The sequence below is a fragment of the Accipiter gentilis genome, chromosome 17 (genome assembly GCF_929443795.1).
Source record: "Accipiter gentilis chromosome 17, bAccGen1.1, whole genome shotgun sequence".
In the NCBI taxonomy this organism is placed as follows: domain Eukaryota; kingdom Metazoa; phylum Chordata; class Aves; order Accipitriformes; family Accipitridae; genus Astur; species Astur gentilis.
In genome coordinates this window covers 30436759-30448941 of record NC_064896.1, presented here as the reverse complement: position 1 = coordinate 30448941, position 12183 = coordinate 30436759, and the positions used below count along the sequence as shown (strand labels likewise).

At 60.0% G+C, this 12183-nt stretch overlaps 3 protein-coding genes across 5 annotated transcripts in view; 1 reads left to right on the top strand and 2 right to left on the bottom strand.

Annotated features, from left to right (window-relative positions):
* Positions 1 to 50: 50 nt before the first annotated feature.
* LOC126047549 (interferon-induced transmembrane protein 1-like) lies at positions 51 to 3123 on the bottom strand. 2 transcript variants are annotated; one of them, XM_049821378.1, is made up of 2 exons: positions 2791 to 3123; positions 51 to 516 (listed from the first exon to the last, which is right to left on the bottom strand). In XM_049821378.1, exons 1-2 carry the CDS (start codon positions 3004 to 3006, stop codon positions 370 to 372), a joined length of 363 nt encoding a protein of 120 aa, XP_049677335.1. In that variant the 5' UTR covers positions 3007 to 3123; the 3' UTR covers positions 51 to 369. The 2 variants fall into 2 exon arrangements, with proteins under 2 accessions (XP_049677335.1, XP_049677336.1); XM_049821379.1 differs by lacking the exon at positions 2791 to 3123 and adding an exon at positions 1026 to 1266.
* Positions 3124 to 8513: 5390 nt separating this feature from the next.
* Positions 8514 to 10030, bottom strand: LOC126047547 (dispanin subfamily A member 2b-like). The gene is made up of 2 exons (XM_049821376.1): positions 9759 to 10030; positions 8514 to 9077 (listed from the first exon to the last, which is right to left on the bottom strand). Exons 1-2 carry the CDS (start codon positions 9969 to 9971, stop codon positions 8883 to 8885), a joined length of 408 nt encoding a protein of 135 aa, XP_049677333.1. The 5' UTR covers positions 9972 to 10030; the 3' UTR covers positions 8514 to 8882.
* A 168-nt stretch (positions 10031 to 10198) lies between these two features.
* B4GALNT4 (beta-1,4-N-acetyl-galactosaminyltransferase 4) overlaps positions 10199 to 12183 on the top strand; it is a 35137-nt gene continuing 33152 nt past the window's right edge. Inside the window, exon 1 of one of the 2 annotated variants that reach the window (XM_049820839.1) lies at positions 10199 to 11731. The gene's annotated coding sequence lies outside the window, so the exon portion shown is untranslated. Of the gene's footprint in view, positions 11849 to 12183 lie in introns of both variants that reach the window. The other variant, XM_049820837.1, reaches the window with a different exon arrangement.

The following is a 12183-nucleotide window of genomic DNA, read 5'->3' as shown; positions in this document are numbered from 1 at the left end:
ATGCACAAGGACGCTCTTCTTCCCCACTGGATAATAAGGCAACAGGCAAGTGGGTTTGGCAGGCGAGCTTTATTTGTAGCAAGTGATGTACATGCGTGTCACAGATCCCAGGAACCCCAACAGCTCCTTGCTGAAGCTCACAAGTAGAGAAAAAAGGGGGGCTGTCCCCTGTGTCCCAACCTGGCCCACCCCTCCCCTTCCTCACGGCGGCTGCGCTGAGATGCCCAGGGGTGCGGGGCAGCAAGGGGCCGGGGCTTCTCTCCCTTTCGCCATGTGCCTCAAGTGGGGACGTTTTGGGGGAAGGAAGAGGAGGGGAGGAGAAGCGCTCCACGTGGTTGCAGCAAGCAGGTCCGTGGCCGGGCAGTTGATTCACCGGGTGGTCGCTATGATGACGATGACAATGACGGCCACCACGCTGAGGACCAGCAGGAGGGAGCAGATGATGTTCAAGACCTTGGCACGGTTGCCATGCTGGCGGGCACCCTCCAGGTCCCCCAGTACTTTGCAGTCACGGGCCTGTGGGGGCAAATGGAGGGCTCGTTAGGGGGGGACCTGGCTGGGGGGCCAGACTGGGGTTGGCTGCAACGTGGTGCTGGGACCTCACGGACGCATGGGCAGGCTCGGGGCGGCGGAGACGACACTGAATCGGGGGGGGGGGGGGGGGGGGGGGGGGGTGTCTCAGGGCAGGGTGGCATCAGGGGCGCCTGGGACAGGAGACCGGAGCTGGGGGTGCTGGGACAGGAGAGGGGTCCGTGTCGGGTTGGGTGTGGGGGTCACTGGCCGGGGAAGGGTCCGGGGAGGGGGGGGGCGGATCGGGGCGTCGGAGGGGTCTGGGCCGGGGGGGTCCCGGGTCAGGGCGGGGGTCGGGATGTGTCGGCTGTCCCGGGCCGGGTTGGCTCTGGGGGTGGCAGGAGGAGCTGTCCGGGGGTCCCGGGACGGCTTGGCCGGTTCGAGGGGACCGAGCCGGGCTGGTGCGGGGATGGCGGGTGGGGGTCCCCGGGCCGCCCCCCCCCCCCCCCCCTCACCTTGATGGAGAAAACGAGCGCGGGAAAGCAGAGGCAGCCCAGGTAAGTGAGCCCGTAGCCCAGCAGGACGTTGACGAGGGACCAGACCACGTAGTCCCGGGGCTGCCCATCGGGGCCGGCGGCGGGGGTCGCCCCCCGCCCGGGGGGCTGCAGCGGGATGGACACCTCCGCCTGCCGGGGCTTCATGGCCGGGACGAGCCAGCAGCCGAGGGGAGGGAACGCTGGGGAAACGAAACCCGGCCCCGCACCGCCCCATCGCGCCGGCCCCGGCCCCCCCCCGGGGCGGGCAGAGCGGCCGGACAGCCCCCGGCCCGGGGCCACCCGCGTGGGGGGTGGGGGGGTGGGCTCAGCCCCCCTCCTGGGTGGGTGGCACTGCCACCCAGGGCACGGTCGCCCCAGGGCACGGTCGCCCGTGTCTCTCTACCTCCACCCGGCGGGTGTGGGGCAGCTGTGGGGAGCCGGGGGGAGGGGGGCTCTGGGGACTTCGGGGGGCCCTTGGGGGCTCGGGGGGGACTCTGGGGACTCCAAAGCGAAATTTCCCCCCTTGGAGGGCCTCTCCCTTGGCAGCGAAGGGTGCGGAGACGGCACCGAGGTGGGTCAGGGGCGGGAGTGGGCTGGGCGGATGGTTTCAGGGTGCTGAGACGAGGGGCAGGCGGCTGCAAGGAAAGGTGGGACCCCCCCCCCCAGCTCCCCCGCTGAGCCCCGGGGTCCCCGGCAGCGACTGCAGAGCCTGGCGGTGGCCATCTCCGGCTGGGACTGGGACGGCAGATAAGGCGAGCCGGGAGGGGTGCGGGGCGTCTCTGAGCACCCCAGAAGCCTGGGGAGGGTGCGTGTGCTGCTATTTAACTAACAGCACAGACATGGCACCCCCTTGCCGAGCCCCTTTCCTCCTGGCTCAGCCCTGCCTCCCCGCTCGTCTGAGTTTCGGGGCAGCCCCGGCCCCCCGAGGTGGGGATGCCTGGTGGGAATAACGCCTCCCCAAACCCAGAATTATGACATTTCCAAGGAGAAGGGTGGGGAAGGAGCTTTATTTTTTGTGAGCTCACCCCACGGGTTCATGCTGAAGAGGGTTGTCTCAGTCGGGGTGCACCAGGAGGGTGCCTGAGGACACCCCCTTGTCCAGTGGGAGTGGGGAGAAAGGTCCCACAGGAGCCACACGTCTCCCCGCCACGAGTGAGGCAGGTGGGAATCAGATGAGCAGGGCGGAGGGGTTATCAAGGCACCCACTAAAAATTATTCACTTTCAAGGTAATAAAGGAAAAGGGAGCAGCTGTTTCTTATCTTAGGTAGGGGCGAAGCCTTGCCATGATTTCAGGAGCACCGTGGGAGGGAGCCAGGAGCTGGCTGCCCACCTTACCCCACTGGCAGGAGATGGTTCGGGGCTCGCTCGAGCCCGCGGGAGGAGAGCCGCATCCGCCGCGCTGCCCGGGTCCCCCTTTCCCAAAGCACCAAAGGAGGATGGGTGGCCCTGGAACGGTGACTTTGCTGGGGACGTTGGGTGCAGAGCGGCGTGGTGGGGCTGGATGCGGCAGGAGGGAGTGGGAGGGGGAAGATGGGGACAGAGGTAGGGATGGGGCGGTTTGGGACAAGATGGGACGGGGTGAGATGGGGTGGGACAAGACGGGACAGGATGGGATTTGGTGGGGTGGGACAAGATGAGCCAGGAAGAGATGGGATTAGGGAGCTCTGGTATGGGGGCAGGCAGCAGGCGGGAACCCCCGAGCCAGGCACAGGAGTGGTGGGACGGGGGTGACTTTCACCTCACCTTAATGGAGAAGATGAGTGCGACGAAGCCCAGGCAGAAGAAGTTGCCATACAGAGTGTTGAAGAAGGACCAGAGCACAAAGTCCGGGGGGCTGGGAACAGGCTCCGGCTGAACAAAAGAGGTGATGGTGGGGCCGAAGGCGGTGGCTGGGGAGCCTGCCCCGTTCCTGCTGTAGGGCTGCATGTTGATGCCGACGGACTGGGGGAAGTTCTCCATGGCAGCTTGGCACTACTGAGGAGCAGGTGCACAGGTGCCTGGGCTAGTTGTAGGTAAGAGGAAGGGTTTGCCAGGGTGGGGCCACCCTGCATGACACCACGCAGGGCACCGGGATGGGCACACCGGCTCTCTCGGGGGATGGGCTGCAGGGTGGGGTGGGCTCCCTGGGTGGGGTAGGGGCTTAAGGCCAGGTTGGGGGAGAGAGCCGCAGCCCCGGGCACGGTCTGCGGGGCAGGCAGAGGGGGATGCCCCCAGGTCGGGCGATGCCACGGGGCGGGTGCCTCACCTGGGCTTCTTTGCTTTTTGCCCTCTTGGGCTGATAAGCGATTCCTGCCCTGGGCAGGTTAGGGCAGAGGCGTGCCGCTGGGGTTACTCAGTTGCAGCAGGGACGTGCCACTGGTGGGGGGCACCCACCAGCCCCCCAAAGCCCCTTCCCCAGCTGCAAACCACCACCGAGGGCTCGATCCCCATCCGCGGAAACTAAAACCAGCAGCAGCGGCGGGGGTCCCCCAACTGCTGGGTTTGCATGTTGGGTTTCAAGGGGTTTTTCCTCTCTTTGGTTTGGGCATCTGTGACGAGGTCTTGCAGCCGTGATGAAGTCTTGTGGCTTCCAAAAGAAGGTTGAGGGGTGGAAAAAAGAAAGAAGAAAGCTTCAAGAAAGCAGCAGGAACATAAAAACTGTCTGAATCAAAAAAACACCAAGGCACAGAGCTACAAACTATGTGGGTTTTGGAAACATCAGCATCCTTCCTGCTTGGTGGCTGGCTCCTGGAAGCCGAGTGAGAGGCTGATAAAGGGAAACTCAGCCCTCATATTTTTCTGAGAAATGGGTTTTATCCCACTCAGAAAGAGCAGAGGGTTTGCACTAGGAGGAGGGCAAAGGCATTCGTCACCTGCGCTTGTAGCCATTCAGGTTTTCTGGCCGTCCCCGTAATTTGGGTGCAGATCTGAAAGTCCCAGCCCCTGACGTCACTTGTCCCAAGCCCACACGAAAATAGAGATTTATTTTATTATTTTTTTTTCCTTCTCAGCTACTTCCTTGGTGGCACAAGGAAGTGCTAATGGTGACACATTACCTTGGTAATGAGGTTTATTAGGTTGTGGTGATAATTAAGGAATTGCTGTGAGAAGCGGAGAGGCTGGTGGAGATGGGCAAGGGGATGGAGGGAGGAGGGCTTGGGCTCGGTGGGGTTTTCTGGGTGGGTGTTTGCACCCCAGTCCCAACACGTGATGTATGTGCTGCTGAAAAAGCTGCTGGCAGGAGCCCAGTGGAGGTTCCCCATTTTGGGCTGCTGGGGTCCCTCCATGGGGCATTATCTGCTTCTGCAGCTTGTCTGGAGGCGAAGGGACCTGTGGCTTTGGGATGCTGGCCAGGGGCAACTGGCAGCCACCAGGACCAAGCACAGCTGGTTTGTTCCTTGTCCCTCATTTCTGAATGTCCGTTTAGGGATCCCGTTTCCCACAAACCCCTGCCACAAGGGGGATTACAGCTGATGTCTCACCCACCCGTGCTTGCTGCCAACCTCACACCGAAATCCCTACCTCCCCACCTGCATTTCCAGCTATTTCATTTATTTGCCCTTGCACCTGAACAAACGAGACACTAGAAAGCCAAGAGACAAAGTTCAATCCTCATTACTGCTGCTGGCCGGGTGCCTCTGCCTGGCCCCGCTCCCACCCGCACCCCCAGCCCTTGGGGAGGTGCTTCAGTTCCCAGGGCTGCTCCTGAGCGGGGCCGGGCAGAGTTAAGGTGATGTGGTGGGTGATGGCTTTTGGGGCAAGTGCTGGGGGGAAGGTGCAGGAAAGCGAAACGCCAGGGTGGAGGGTGGCTTTTGCATGCCTGGAGGGAAGGGTCTGCAAGGCAAATGCAGGACCGTGAGGTTTGCAGGAGGCTCGTTCAGCTGGGTTGAGAGCAGCTCGCTGGGTTACACGGCCCATCCAGGGCCGGCACGGGTCCCACCGCTTGCTCAGCACTCGCTTCTGGCAGTGTGGCTGGGAGCTCAAGGGCTCTGTGGCTCCTTGCCAACAGCCTGAAGCCGTTGCCGTAAGAGCAGGAACAGGCTGTTCACATTCTCAGAGCACCGCTGTCCTGCCCCTCCCCATTGCGGGACGGCAGCCCCCCGATCGGGTGGATTTACCCCAGAAAAAGGGCTTTGCTCTCCCTGCTTTCAAAGCCCACCCTGTTCCCGCCGTCCCACCTGGCTCCCTCCCAGCACTCACCAGGACCCTGTGCCGAGGGGCATCCCCATGCTGAAAAGCCCAAATTGCCCTTTGGGGAGGCAGAGGAGGGTTTTGGGGGGGTGCAGAGGGTGAGGGGCTGCTTCTTCCTGTCCGACTCCGTCCTCCTCCCAACAGGGATATCTGACTAGGACTGCCCTGGTGGGTTTTGGGCTGCAGAACATCCCTAGGAAGACGCGCCCCAGGATTTTTTGCATGTGTTGGCTGATTGAGGAGGGGGAAGAGCATGCAGTGAGCCCACACCCCCGTGCAAGCCCAGACGGGCATCCAAACCCCCTGGGGCAGCGATGTACAGCAAGGGATTTGGGCAGAACAAGGCTGGATCCCGCTTCTGCCAGGGTCAGGAAGAAAGCAGGATGAGGAAGGCGGGTACAGGAGCTGGTGCGATCCAGCACAGCCCACCGGCATGCCGCCAACCCCTTGGACAATGGGATGTGGCTGCTGCCAGCACTGTAATGAAGCAGCCAAGAGCCTGAAAAGTCAGGGCGATGTTTTCGAGCAGGGGTTTGCTGCTCTTTTAAAAAACTTCTCACCCCTCCCACAGCTGGATGGGGACGTTTGAACCAGTATCCTGCTGGTGAGCATGTCGGTGGCCTGTGAGCCGGGTGGGCAGTGAGCAGCCCCGTTTGCATCTGGGAGCATGTGCTTGTTTGCTCTTACGGGAAGAAGCAGAGGAATAAATGATTCACCAGAAGGTCGGTGCCAGGGAGCCTGCAACAAATAACCGTTTTGTTTTGTGGGCAGCATTTCTGACATCTTACTCATGAGCGTGGCTTCTTGGCGGGAGCCTGATGTTCTTGGGGAGAGAGAAAAAAAAAAAAAAAAGCTCTTTTTTCCCATCCTTGTGAGGCCCCAGCCCCGAGGACCTGAGCCTGCCGAGGGCGAGGAGTGCGAAGGCTTCCAGCAAGCTGGGAAAAGGGGAAGCCAGGCCAACCACATACTTGAAGCTCTGCCAGATGGGCTTCAGCCAGGAGTTTTTGCAGGGCCTTGCCTAGGTCACTTCGGACACCGCCAAAGCCAGGCAGCCGAGTGCCACATGCCAGCAGCCCTGGAGGCATGAGGATCACTGTCCGCTTCCCAGCCAGCCCTTACGTTGAGGCGGCAGGGATGGCTGGCGTGAAGGCTTGATGCTTGTCATGGTTTGACCCTAGCTGGTAACTAAGCCCCATGCAGCTCCTCACTCACTGCCCCACTGTGGGATGGGGGAGAGACTCGGAAGTATAAAAGTGAGAAAACTCATGGGTTAAGATAAAGACAGTTTAGTATGTAAAGCAGACCGTAGGGTTTAACATTGCAATGAACTCCTCCCCTTGTCCATGCTCCAGCTTGGACTTACCTGCAGACTGCAGTCCCTTAGGGGTGTATCTGCTCCGAGTGGAGCCTTGTCTATGAGCCACAGTCTCTTCAGGAGTGTACCTGCTGCAGCAGAGACTTATCCACAGCCACAGATCCTTCGAGGTGTACCTGCTGCAGCCTGGACTTATCCACAGCCACAGATGCTTCGAGGTGTACCTTCTCCAGCCTGGACTTTTCCTTGGGCCACAATCCCTTCAGAGGTGTACCTGCTGTGGCACAGACATAACCACCACCACAGATGCTTTGAGATGTACCAGCTCTGGCATGGGGTTATCCACGGCCACAGATGCTTCGGGGTGTCCTGCTCCCACGTGAATTCATCTGCAGGTCGCAGTCCATTCTACTCGAGTTCATACTGGAGTTCCAGCCTGTCCAGTACAGCACCACAGAAACAGGAGTGATGCCATGGCCATCTGCCAGCCCAGGCACATCGCCATTGCTGTTATCAGAATGTTCCCAGGCATGGCAGTCAGAAGATAAGCAGTACAGCAAGCAGCAAAAGCAAAAAGCAGCCACTAACGAGCACTAGACTCTAACACACAGTGAGGCAAACAAGCCCCATGGCAAGCACAGGAGCCTCTCGATTAATAGCTAAACAGCAATAACAGGTATAAATTTGATCTAGCACATTCCAATCAAAGATGTTGTTATCTTCAACCCTTCGAGCCCTGTGTTGGGTGCCAAAAAAGACTGTTGTGGCTTAACCCCAGCCAGCAACTAAGCACCATGCAGCCCCTTGCCCACTTCCCCCGGTGGGATGGGGGGAAGAGAGTTGGAAGGGTAAAAGTGAGAAAACTCATGGGCTGAGATAAAGACAGTTTAATAGGTAAAGCAAAAGCTGCACACGCAGGCAAAGCAAAACAAGGAAGTAATTTATCACTTCCCATGGGCAGGCAGGCGTTCTGCCATCTCCAGGAAAGCAGGGCTCCATCATGCGTAACGGTGACTTGGGAAGACAAACGCCATCACTCCGAACATCCCCCCCGCCCCCTTCCTTCTTCTTCCCCCAGCTTTATATGCTGAGCATGACATCCTGTGGTCTGGAATATCCCTTGGGTCAGTTGGGGTCAGCTGTGCCAGCTGGGTCCCCTCCCAGCTCCTTGTGCACCCCCATCCTGCTCGCTGGTGGGGTCGGGTGAGGGGCAGAAAAGGCCTTGACTCTGTATAAGCACTGCTCAGCAGTATCAAGAACGTCCCTGAATTATCAAGTTTCCAGCATAAATCCAAAACATAGCCCCGTACCAGCTACTATGAAGAAGATTAACCCTATCCCAGCCAAAACCAGCACAATGCTGAAAAAGCTTTGGGGGGTGTGTGGGGGTTCACCTTCTCACTTCACCCCAAAAGCAGCCTTGCCTAGCTGGTGTCTCTGCCACCCGGCGGTTCCCAGCGCCACCCCATGTCTCAGGGCTGAGTTGTATGGCTCTGTCCTGCAGCAAGGCGATTTGGGATGGAGCCACACCACCCACAGCTTCCCCTTCCTTCTGGAAGCCTCTGCTGGCCTCACTGCCCCACGCATGGCTGCATGGAGTCATGTTCGAGCTCTTCTTGCTTGAGCCCTTTGCACAGAGCCCCCCACCCCCCGAACAACTTTGCTCTCAGCTCTGCTTGCTCACCACCCTCCTGAGGGTCAGTGAGGATGGGGGTGCTCCTGGTGACACCCCAGCAAAGACGAGGTGCTGCTCGCATCCTTGGGGTGAGCCTTACAAGCGCTTTGCATCCTGTGTGGATGCCTCTTCCCCATGGGTACCCAGGTTCACCAAGCCTGGCTCATCATCTGTGTGATGCTCCATGCCAAGGGACAAGTTTCCCTCTTCAGGCACGTCCTGAGGGTGGATGCCATTTCTCGGCTGGCCAAACTAGGGTGGGAGGACCCCAAACCACCCCCTGCCAAAATGAAACCGAGCCGGGGCAAAAGTGAAAGAAACCTTTATTTGAACCAGGTTTTCTCCGAATGAGGCAATTCTCCTTCGGATTATTCTTAGAGGCACTTGGGGATACAAAATCAGAGCGTAACAGCAAGCAGAAAAGCACACTCTTTTCCTTTGCTACAGCCAGTTCCTGGGTGCTCAGCTGCTGCCAGAAAAGAGGTGTCTCCAGGGAGGCCAATGAGGGCAGCCATCAAAGAGGGCTCCGCAGGGGCTTTGAGCAGCAAGGAAAGGGGGACAGGACCCCAGCAGGGTCTGGGAGGCCGCATGGATGACAACCCCCAGCTCTGAGGGGTGACTGGGGCTCCTAGCAGACGTAAGGGGGGATGCTCTGCCCACGGAGCAAGGGAAGGGCTAAGTGGGGCCGAACAAGGATTGATGCTCCTGGTTGAAGAGGTTCACCACAACGATGGTGCCGCTAGCGATCAGGGCGATGACGAGGATGACGAGGAAGATGTTGAGCAACAGGGCGGTGATATTCAGGTACTTGGCGGTGGAGCCGTAACTGAGCGCCCCGCTGTAGTCGCCGAGGACTTTGCGGTCCCTAGACTGTGGGGAGGCAGAGGGGAGAGTCAATGGGGTTGGGGGGAGCCAGCGGAGGGGGACACCCCGGGGCGCTCCAGGCTGCAGCCGGGTGGGAGAGGTGCTGGAGGGGCTGCGCAAGCCTGAGCTGCCATGCCAGGCTGAGCTCGCCGTGAAACACCGGGGTACTCTGGGGTGCCAACTGCCCCAAACCCCTGCCTCCTCCGGAGCTTCCAGCCAGGGCTCTGTGGGGCCAGGGGTCCACGGAGTGGGGGCTTTGTGGGGTCCATTGGGCACCCTCGGCTTTGGGGCTCTGTGGGGTCCACGGATCCCCCTGGGCCTGGGGGCTCTGGGGGGTCCACGGGTCTCCCTGGGCTTGGGGGCTCTGGGGGGTCCACGGGTCTCCCTGGGCCTGGGGGCTCTGGGGGGTCCACGGGTCTCCCTGGGCTTGGGGGCTCAGGGGGGTCCACGGGTCTCCCTGGGCCTGGGGGCTCTGGGGGGTCCACGGGTCTCCCTGGGTTTGGGGGCTCTGGGGGGTCCACGGGTCTCCCTGGGCTTGGGGGCTCCGGGGGCTCCTTGCGGGGGGCTCTGTGGGCTCCATGAGTCTCCCTGGGGCCGGGGGCTCAGTGGGGTCCCCGGGGCCGCCCCCCACCCCACCGTGCAGGCGACGCCGGGGCTCCCCCCCCCCCCCAGTACCCCCCTCCCCACCTTCACGGAGAAGACGAGCGCCATAAAGCCCAGGCAGCAGACGTTGGCGTAGAGCGTCGTGCAGAGGGACCAGGCCAGGTGGTCGCGGGGGGGGGGCGGCGGCGGCGACTCCACCGACACGACGGTGCTCCGCGGCAGCCCCTCCATGTCCAGCCCCTCCGCCAGCGGCTCGTAAGGCGGCAGCGCCGGCCCCAGCGGCCGCGACCGCTCCATCCCGTCGGCGTGGGGGCTGCGGCGGGCGGGGGGGGGGGAGGTGATCGGCCGCCGGCGGTTTCGTTTCCCCGAGGCCGAGGATGGGGCGGGTCGGGGCCGCCCCGTCCGGGCTCCCCTTCTCGGGGGGGGGAGGAGCTCCCCGCCCCCCCCCCCGGGCGGCACGGGCTGTCCCCCGCCTGTCCCCGGCTCCCCCCTTCTTCCTTTGCCCCCCCCCCCTTGTCCCCGTCTTGCCCCCGTCTTTGCCCCCTTCTTCGTCCCCTTCTTTCCGTGTCCGCTTCTTTGCCCCCTTTTTTGCTTTCTTTTTCGGTGTTCCCTTCCTTGCCCCTCTTTCTTTACCCGGTTTCTTCCCCCTTCTTTCTTTGCCCCCTTTTTCTTTACCTCCTTCTTCTTTACCCCTTCTTTGCCCCCTTTTCCTTTACCCCCATTTTCTTTACCCCTTTTTCTTTACTCCTTTTTCTTTACCCCTTCTTTGCCCCCTTCTTCTTTGCCTCTTTTGTCTTTGCCCCCTTTTTCTTTACCTCCTTCTTCTTTACCCCTTCTTTGCCCCCTTTTTCTTTACCCCCATTTTCTTTACCCCTTTTTCTTTACTCCTTTTTCTTTACCCCTTCTTTGCCCCCTTCTTCTTTGCCTCTTTCGTCTTTGCCCCCTTTTTCTTTACCCCTTCTTCTTTCCTCCCTTTGCCCCCTTTTTCTTTGCCCCCTTCTTTTCTTGCCCCTTTCTCTGTCCCCTTCTTTGTCCCCTCCCGGGGTGACCATCTGGGGTCAACCGTGAGCGTTTTGGGGTGCTTGGTGAAGAAACTCTAAATAAGGTCCCTGCCGCATAGCACTGGGAACCCCCCTTGCCTCCCCCTGTCAGCCTCAAACCCCAGCTCCCCACAGTTTGGATTTTCAGTAGAAGCGGTCAAGGCCAACGGGACGCAACTTCAAGGCCCCTAAAGTTTCTAGCTCCATCGAGGAGAAAGGCTTTTGGCAGAAGAAGCCCTGGCCAGGATTATCGTCCCTTTGGCAGGGTGAGGATTGCCGCTCCCTTAATTTTTTGGAGGGGGTTTCTTCCCGGAAACCTCATCAAGGCAGGGCTGAATGCACCGCTGGCGTGGGGAGGCAGGATGCCGTGCGAAGGGCTTGGGCTTGTGCCTGCCTGTGAAATCCCTGAAATCCCGCTAGGGTGGGGGGAGAGCGGCTTCAGGCAGCACTGGGATGGCTGGCTGCGAGCTCATCCCCTCCAGCCCTGTCACCTCTCAGGCAGCCCTTTACAGGGTCGAAGCAGTCAGGAGCAAACCCTGCTCTCGCAGAGGGACCCAAGCCGGGCTCTGACTCCATCCCCCACAAATATGGGGGGAGGCCAGAAGATGCCACTTGTTGGGGACATCATTTGGGACCTGCAAAAAGCCCTGTGCTGGCTCCCTGCGGTCCCCAAGGGTACCAGACCCCTTATGAAAATTCCCCTCCCTCACTATTACACCAACCAGTCTTTATACACTGTAATATGAGGAGGTAACAAAATTTATTGGCAACTCTGGGATTGTTCATGCTTAAGTAAAACAAACAAAAGGGCAGCCTGGGCCTGGAAATACAGACTTTGCTTCTCAGAAGCTTCGAGTTGTCCATGAAGGTTAAAGGATGCCGCGGGACAACCAAGATCATGCCAGCATCCTAAACCCTTCTGACACGTCTTGGAATCCCTCCCAGCATCATCTGGCACCACAGAGCAGTCACTCCGGCAAGACTGACTGCAGGGACATCTGGCTCAATGGATAATCAGTGAGAATTTGCAATACCGCAAAACTAGAGTTGCTTTGCAAAGTTTGACTACAATTCGTAATTGGTAGCATAGGTGCTAGTAATTAGTCGAGTCGTCTTGTACCTGACCGATCGAAGGTATGAGAACCCTCTGCGAAGCCACATTTGGGGTGCCCCAGTTGGGCTGGGACCCCTTGTGCATGAATATTTGCTTTTGTAATTCTGTATTTTGTGTCCCAGCTTCTCTCCTTGGTCACTACGGGCCAGTCGCAAATTTTTTGGGATGTCCCACCGGTATGCCCAAACCTCCCGGACCCTCCCCCGGGCCGCTGGCAGGGTGGGAAGAGGTTGAACCTCAGTCCCTTGGCCGAAGGCTGTGCAAACAGCCATGTCCCAACCCGCAGCCTCCCGCTCCCTTTGCTGCAGAGGTGCAAAAAATGGGAGAAATAACAGCTTAATTTCCCCCGATGTGC

What these genes read in the sequence shown, in the direction of transcription:
- LOC126047549 (XM_049821378.1), bottom strand. Translation starts at nt 3,006, where the DNA reads ATGGAGAACTTCCCCCAGTCCGTCGGCATCAACATGCAGCCCTACAGC. An exon ending in CACTCATCTTCTCCATTAAG is followed by an intron (nt 517 to 2,790) that starts GTGAGGTGAAAG and finishes TTGCCCCCACAG; the next exon opens with GCCCGTGACTGCAAAGTACT.
- LOC126047547 (XM_049821376.1), bottom strand. Translation starts at nt 9,971, where the DNA reads ATGGAGCGGTCGCGGCCGCTGGGGCCGGCGCTGCCGCCTTACGAGCCG. An exon ending in CGCTCGTCTTCTCCGTGAAG is followed by an intron (nt 9,078 to 9,758) that starts GTGGGGAGGGGG and finishes GCCTCCCCACAG; the next exon opens with TCTAGGGACCGCAAAGTCCT.